The 8,511-nt window shown below is 45.6% G+C and overlaps 1 protein-coding gene across 1 annotated transcript; it reads right to left on the bottom strand.

The window, feature by feature from the left end:
• Nucleotides 1–402: 402 nt before the first annotated feature.
• Nucleotides 403–2,871, bottom strand: LOC106587209 (ribonuclease P protein subunit p25-like). Its single transcript, XM_014175357.3, has 2 exons — nt 2,442–2,871; nt 403–2,350 (listed from the first exon to the last, which is right to left on the bottom strand). The coding sequence occupies exon 2, from the start codon at nt 2,178–2,180 to the stop codon at nt 1,323–1,325; it is 858 nt and encodes a 285-aa protein (XP_014030832.1). The 5' UTR covers nt 2,181–2,350; nt 2,442–2,871; the 3' UTR covers nt 403–1,322.
• Between the last annotated feature and the right edge of the window lie 5,640 nt (nt 2,872–8,511).

Genomic DNA, 8,511 nt, shown 5'->3' with positions numbered 1-8,511 from the left:
GTTCACTACTCTCAAACACTGCATAAGATATTCTCTACGTGAACCCTAGCACTGTAGTAATGGTATGGAGTTGAGTCTGCTGCTATGGTTTCATATTCTGGTGGGACACTGACTGTGTTTAGTTATATCAAGCCTAGTTTTGATCCTTTTCTCTAGTGTGCTGCAATGTAGTGTTGTAATCTTAATGATAATCTGTCCCTGTATTTCAGCCCCCAGCATCTGTCAGGCTGCTTGGTTCTGGAGCTGCGTCTTATCAGTGGCCATGTCATTAAATCAGCTGTCTCTTAGACAAATTTCACTCCCGTTACTCTTATCAACACATCAGCACGCTGTGATTTCCTTTTCAATCTGGACTTTGTACAGTACTATAGGCAAGTCTGAGGGATAGAAATACACAAAAAAGGCTTTTCCTGCATATAGTTTATTTGAATGTTTGGATATTTGAAAACATGATACATTTGTCATATTATGGATAGTTTAGAAATGAATGTGCTTTATGTATATCGTCCCCCCATTTTAAAGGTGCCATAAGTATTTGGACAAATTCACTTATTGTGTTATAGTGTATAAAATGTAGACTATTATAAGTGCCTTTGTTAAAACACTTATGACACCTTCAAATGGGGGGACTAGATGCATAAAGTGCATTCATTTCTAAATGGTAAAACGGATATGTATGAAAATACCCTCAAATTAAAAGGTGACATTCTCTACTATTGCATCATATGAAACATTTGATCTAAAATCCAAAATGCTGGCGTGTAGAGCCAAATGAACATGTTAGCTTCCCTGTCCAAATATATACGTAGGGGAGTGTAGATATTCTGTGTATTCATTACAATATCGTGGACCTACCTTGTGCATTTGAACAGATTTGCAGTTGTTGGATATAATTAGGAAAACAGAACTACAATGTTCAAAAGGTATTGTCAGTCTACTGAAAGCAGAAATCTGGGATCTTGGGTGATTGGTCGCTCTGTGTTTTGTTGTGTTGATGATTTAAAATGTGATAAGTGTGCTGTCATGTCTAAGCTCTTACAGTGTGACATATAGTATGATGACATTAAGTATCTCTGGGCACAAAGGCGAACGATTGATTGTGCTGAGAAATGGGTTCAATAAATGTTGTATCTACAAAGACAAGCTTTCAGGTCCTATTTTGACTGACCTCTGGAGGATGGGGTGGACAGGGTGCTCAGTTGTCCTCAGAAAGCACGGTTCTGTCTGAGTGAATGTTCTGATTGTTTCAGCGCTGTGCTTCAGTGGAGGGCAGTGCAGAATGAACTCCTCTGATCCTTCCCACTCGACTGTTTGATACCAGTTCAGTTAGCCAGGGGGTTGGACAAAGCCAGAGTCCCCTCGTCCAGACCCAGACACACTCTCTTAGGTTCAGAGAAACTACTGTATGGGGACAGACCAAGAGGTCTCTTGCTGGCTGTCTGTAGGGCATCCACACCGTCTCTGTCCTCCCAGAGAGCACTGAGGGTCTCAGGGGGCTGGTAGCCAGGCTCCTGCGGGTCCAGGGGGTCTTTGGACAAAAGGATGCTGATGGAGGGGACGGTCCTGTGAACGGTCATTTCCGATGCCCCCCCTTCGTGGCTCTCCCACACCTCCCTCACGCCCTTGTAGCGCAGCTTGGTCAGCTGGTGCAGAGACCCCACTTTTCTCTTCATGATCTCAGCGCATGTGATGGTCTTGGTGACGGCACGACCTGACCCAGAGAAAACAACCTGCCTCAGGCCACCGCCTCCACTAACCCCAACACCACTGACATCCCCCTGCATGCGAGCCATGGCAAAACCCATGAGGTTACGGATCTTACTGCCCTCCTTGACACGCATCTCCAGCACTCCTGAGGCCAATCCTGGGAAGGGGCACGGGCTGTCCTCCTCTGTGCGACACACCTTCTTGAACCCACCCTGGCCCGGTTTGAGTGCGGCGGGAGGTGGAGTTAGAGGTGTAGGCACCGGAGTGGGCTGTGTGTTGGAAACGCTGTTCACAGTGCAGGAGGGCTGCCCACTGTAAGGCTGAACCTGATATACTGGGCACCTAGCTGGGGTCACACCGGTTTCCATTGGGACCTGTGTATTCCCTCCAGGTCCGGTGTATGGTCTGACAGAGTCCCTGACCTGATACTGTCTTTGAATGCTGGCCACTCCAACTCCACAGCCGGAATACATCTCTTCACTCCTGTATCTTCTCCAATCATATAAGTCCAGTCAGAGCCTCTTACTCATATGGGATCCAGCACAGTATTGTTTTCGTATTCTTTCAAGGCTATAGAAAGTAATATTATCCGGCTCGCAGAAAGTGCTTTCAATGGAGTCTTTTCATGCTGCTTTACAGACAGCTGAAAAAACAAGATAAACGCTGGGTGGTGAATTAAGAATACAAATGGGGCAATTCAAGACGTAAAATAAGAAAACCTTGAAAATGCATACATTCTCAGCTGAAGTGTCCTTTCTCTTGTTTTCTCTTGATGAGCTTTTATCCTTGTAACCTGGATACTTCGATGATTCAGTCTAACTTTTCAAGAGAACTGCTACTTTATACAGCACACTCAATACACCTCTCACTTAGGGTTCAGATCCCACATTGATCAGTTGGATTCATATCATTCATATCATCAACTCTCATCTCACTTTCTGGGACGGTCTAGTTGATTAGCGTCTCTTCTCCTTTCGTTGACCTCTTGGCCAAGGTGCTCTGGGGGAGCTGTCCCCCTGCAGGGCTGGGCCAGGGGTGGCTGTAGGCTGGAACCCTGGGCGTCCTGCCTGGAACTCTGTGTCTCTGTCTCCAGTTATGCTCTAGAAAGTGTGCCCTCTGTTTCCCCACAAAGAGACGTAAGGGACAGGAGCTGCTTCACAAATGCTCGCAGGAGGAGTGTCTACTCTGTGTGGTTGAGGGGGAGCATGAGGAAAAGGGGGGACAGCCCTCTTAAAGGCACAGGCCTTTCGTATCTCAGATGAACACTTTCCCTCCACAATGGAAACCTGCCATGGCGAGGAGGGGGGGTTATATCCCTTTTAAGAGCCGTAGCGAGCGCAGATCCCGGGCAACTTTGTCAATCTCTTTAGAGGACGTTTCAGTGCATGTGTTCAATGTACATGACTGATTAAACCTGATTTCTGAAATAGAGAGTCAGTGAAGCTTTAAAAATGCATTTTTCGGCTGTGAAACAATGAATTACATTAGCAAGGTTATAATTGAAAACATAATTCAAAGAGCCAGTTAAAGTCAGCGGCATTATATTGCACTGTACTTAGCCTTTATCCTATTAGATGTTTTTGTCCATTACCATTTACATAATGTGGTGTTAATGGCTTCATTGTTCAAGCAATCATGAGTCCACTGAGGTGCATGTCTCTCATGGATGATTTGTTATGTTGTTACCAGGTTGGAAACAACCTCATGATGATCAAGGACATGTGGATCACAGAAGCATAGAGCCATTACTTCTAGCACCAAAGTATTGTTGTGATGGGGCATGGATAGGTCTGCACATTAGTGTGCTGGAGGCACCTCCAGGTGAGATGGTGTCGTAGTGGTGACAGGTGGGCTAATAAGCAGACTAATGGACCCTCCATCACCAGAGGAGGGCGCTGTCACACTCTCCTGTCCCAGTCCAGACAGCTGCAGCGTCTCTGAGCCCAGCCTCCTGGAAGACAGGTGGATTTGTTTTGGCCTGTGACTGACAGATGGGAAAATTGGTAAAGACAGCCCACTGAGGCTGAACCTATGAGGCTAGGAGACTCCTAACTGTTCTCCAATCACTCCTCTGTGGGCACACAATGGGAATAAGAACCGCGTTATGTCTGGGAATAGTCCATGAAGGTAACTCACATTGGCGTGGGTATTATTTTGGATCCCCAAAGGAAAATCAAAGAAAATAAGGAGGTTTGTTGTTTTCACACGTGACGGTATTATTTAAATCAGTATTAAATGTTGTATTTTAGTCAAAGTTTCTATGATTGAGAAGCAACATTTCTTCACCAATGAAAAATCCAGATCACCAACTGAACACATTTGCCAATTTCTTTTGTTTGTGCACAATTTAGTTTCTTTTCTCACCAACCACTTTATTATAGCCAATCTGTGCGTAGCTCAAATGCATGGGACTGGAGAGCTATTCATCATCGGAACCCATTCTACCCACTGCTGGAGACATAGCAACAAATGTCTCTGTTTTCTTTCTACTCTGATATAGAGAAGGGGGAAGGAGTTGCAGGACCAAACCAAAGTGATCATTCTGCTGTTTGGGAGAAATTACCCTCATCAGTCATAAGGAGATGCACAGCTGCCTAAGAAGATCTGGTGATGTTACTGCATAATAAACTAAGAGAGAGAGAGAGAGAGCGAGAGAAGAGGGCTGATTTAAGTGCCCAGAGGTTAAACTACATGATAAAAAGCTGCCAGTAATCACTCCCACTTCACAACCTGTTTTTAGCACCACATTTGAACCTCAATTTAACCTGAAAAAGCTCTCTGCTTAGGGAAAATATAGATTTACGAATCTGGTGTTTTTAAGAACTCAATGTCTTCAACAGAGTTTCTCTGAAAAAGCAATTTCATTTGATTGTGCATTTGAAAAATTATGATCTATTCTCTATATTCTAAATCACTACATGAAAACATCATACATTTCCATCAGACTGTATTTGTACCTTTTCGAGAGAGAGGAGCTTTTAAAATGGTGGTTGTGTTTAATGACAGAGAGCGCAGTAGCAGCTCACGCTTGGTCACTCACCCTCTCACACCTCCTCTACGGCTGCCCTCTGCTCCCACACCTCTCCAGACACTTACTCCTACCTTTTATCTGTTCTCCGCTGACACCTCTGCTCTGACTGCAGGCAGGCAGGCACTCTATCTCTCCCAAATACTGTTCTCTGACCATGTAGTTTACTCTACCTACAGTTTCTTTCAGCCTTCTCTGCTGTGTGTATACCAGCATTTATTCATGCACAAAAACAATTTATTCTTAAAGACTGTGACAAATAGCAGTTGTCTCGCTCCTCTCTGCTTACCTTGTATGGCATAGTTGCTGGTGTTATGAATTGTAACATGGACTCTGTTGTTTTGTTTCTGTACTGCAGAGTAGTTGGAGAGGGGCTTGTGTTGCTGGCAGAACTGCACACAGCCTCAGAGTTCTCGCTGTGCCAGCCTCCCGCTCGCATTTTGTTAACCGCAAGAGTTTCACGGTCATCAACCAATGCTGGCCTCGAGGCTGTCATTTCACTCAGTGTGGAGCTCGCCCGCGGCTCTGCTGCCGTTCAGCCCCACAAACTCCCAGCCGGCCTCGGTGGGGTACAGAGTTGCTCTCCACACACACACACACACACACACACACACACACACACACACACACACACACACACACACACACGTGCATGCTCAGCATAAGGCAGGTCGTTTCAGCAATTACAGGAACATGGCAGAACACAATGAAGCAGGGTCCCGCCATCAGGAGGGAAATGGAGAGAGACCAGGAAAAATGCTGATGCCATTAATGAGAGAGTCTATGTGGGGGTGGAGGGGTACATGACCCTCTCAGTATTGTCATCACTTCTGGATGAGATTGATTGATTGGTCTATGTGTTAGTGTGTGTCAAAAGGCAATAATTCCAAGGTGTCACTCATGACTCCATGATGTAGCTAAATTGCATATTTAATCTCCCTCTTTCTCTCACTTCCCCGCCATCTCTCCTCTTCCTCTCTCTCTCTACATGCAGAATGACTCCTCTCTTCCAGCCACTGCTTTCTCCTCGGCACTGCAATGCAGATGTGAGCCTCACATGATGGCAGGAAACTTTCATCGAGAGAGAGAGAGAGGTAATTGACAGAGGGAAGGTGACCTAGTGCCACCAAGGGGGTGTAGGCAAGGATTAAGAAAGTTTCAGTACATAGAACAAAGGAAGGAGAGAAAGTAAACAAACACCAGAGCACAGAAAAACAGATGGGGAAACTCTTGATTTATGAGAGTGGACTTTGAAAGTCCTCTGTTATACACTACATGGCCAAAAGTATGTGGACACCCCTTCAAATAAGTGTATTTGGCAATTTCAGCCACACCTATTGCTGACAGGTGTATAAAATCGAGCACACAGCCATGCAATCTCCATAGACAAACATTGGCAGTAGAAAGGCCCATACTGAAGAGCTCAGTGACTTTCAACGTGGCACTGTCATAGGATGCCACCTTTCCAACAAGTTAGTTTGTCAAATTCCTGCCCTTCCAGAGCTGCCCCGGTCAACTGTAAGTGCTGTTATTGTGAAGTGAAAATGTATAGGAGCAACAATGGCTCAGCCGCAAAGTGGTAGTCCACACAAGTGCTGAAGTGGGTAAAAATCATCTGTTCTCGGTTGCAACACTCACTACCAAGTTCCAAACTGCCTCCTGAAGCAACGTCAACACAGCAACTGTTCGTCAGGAAGTTCATGAAATGGGTTTCCATGGCTGAGAAGCCGCACACAAGCCTAAGATCAGCATGCGCAATGCCAAGAGTCAGCTGGAGTGTGGTAAAGCTTGCTGCCAATTGCCCCTGGAGTGGTGGAAACGTGTTCTCTGGAGTGATGAATCACGCTTCACCATCTAGCGAATCTGGGTTTGGCAGCTGCCAGAAGAACACTACCCCCCCCCCCCAAGAAATATATACATGAGATATATATTAGTGCCCACTGTAAAGTTTGGTGGAGGATGAATAATGGTCTGGGGCTGTTTTTCATGGTTTGGGCTAGGCCCCTTAGTTCCAGTGAAGGGAAATCTTAACGCAACAGCATACAATGACATCCTAGAAGATTCTGTGCTTCCAACTTTGTGGCAACAGTTTGGGGAAGGTCCTTTCCTGTTTCAGCATGACAACCCTCCCCCGTGCACAAAGCAAGGTCCATAATGAAATGGTTTGTCGAGATCGGTGTGGAAGAACTTGACTGGCCTGCTCAAACACCTTTGGGATGAATTGGAACACCGACTGCGAACTAGGTCTAATCGCCCAACATCAGTGACCGACCTCACTAATGCTCTTGTGGTTGAATGGAAGCAAGTCCACGCAACAATGTTCCAAAATCTAGTGGAAAGCCTTCCCAGAAGAGTGGAGGCTGTTATAGCAGCAAAGAGGAGACCAACTCAATATTAATGTCCATGATTTTGGAATGAGATGTTTGATGAGCAGGTGTCCACATACCTTTGGCCATGTAGTGTACCATCCCTGTGGAACTATGAGGAAACCTTTTTTTCGCCACAAATGCATTCTCTGAAGCCATTGTAGGTTACTCCCTAACAAGCATGTCATCCCAGAAAACATTTCCTAATCCATGACACTTTGAATGTGACATTTAAAGAGATGAGTGAAGAGTTGAGAGCTGTTTTTCTCTGCTCTGAGGAATATTTGTGCACTGTGTTTGATTAACTCCACGGACTCTAACTGTAATTGGCAGAGTCTACCTATTAATGGCAAACACACACAGGCACAAACACATGCTGTTCTCTCCAGCCCCAGGCTACAATTAATGGATTTTATTGGAAATGTTTTTGATCAATTAAATTAAGGGAAATGAACATGCCATGTGAAACAAATGCTAATAGCTAATAATGGCTCCTAGCGACTACGAGTTAATACCAGGAGTTCCATTTAGAGACGTACCGGTGCTCCAAAAAAACAAACACAACTAAAAACACAGATGAAGAGCAGTAGTGTCACGGAGAACAGCATGTCTTAATAACACTTAACACTAAGCACCATCAGAGATGCTGATTAGAGCCCTACAGCTGCAGGCAGCCCTCTCCCATTAAAATGACTTGTTAGTTGTTGTCCTTTGATGGCTGGTCTACAGCAGCAGCACAGGACAAGGTAGTGGCCCAGGTTGTGGGTGTCGTTAGTCTCCCCAGAGGGCTGCCTCAGTCATAAACACTCTCCTGCCACTGTTTCCAGATGGCCACGGTCCGATAGTGCCCGTGTCCGGTGCTTTGCCACTTCCTACCGAGCACATTCGTACCGGGTCACTGCTTCCTCCGACACGCTACACACTGCAGAGGAGAGGAGGGTGGCTAATCCTACCCAGCATGCCACACTCTGGAAACTCTAAATGCAAATGTGTGTCTATGGATGAAACACTGTGTGCGTGCGTGTGGACTGTGTTCCAAGTGTGTATCCTCAAATCGATTTGCCTCAGTAGGTTCTTTGGTGAGTATGTCCGTGTGACCTCTTCCAAATATTCTGGGACATGTTTCACAACCCCTAGAAAGACTTCAGAGTGTAACTGCGGTAAGCTTCAAAAGACCCGTCGTGTAGCAGACACGTTTACAGGTCCAGACCAGATTTGTCCCGTTTTTAATTGCATCGGAGAGCAATCATTCTCTGCCCCACAAATCCTCTGTAAAGCCGCAGCACGTTACAATGGAACCATAATTGCAGGAGTTTAATTGCCTGCCAATGTTCTGCTGCTCTCAGTGCCTGCTAGCATTGGAGAGCTCAATAATTAGAAACAGGGAAAAATTAGGTGGCATTTTGTGTT

The sequence above is a fragment of the Salmo salar genome, chromosome 26 (genome assembly GCF_965601325.2).
Source record: "Salmo salar chromosome 26, fSalSal1, whole genome shotgun sequence".
NCBI lineage: Eukaryota > Metazoa > Chordata > Actinopteri > Salmoniformes > Salmonidae > Salmo > Salmo salar.
This window is presented reverse-complemented; position numbering and strand designations above follow the sequence as displayed.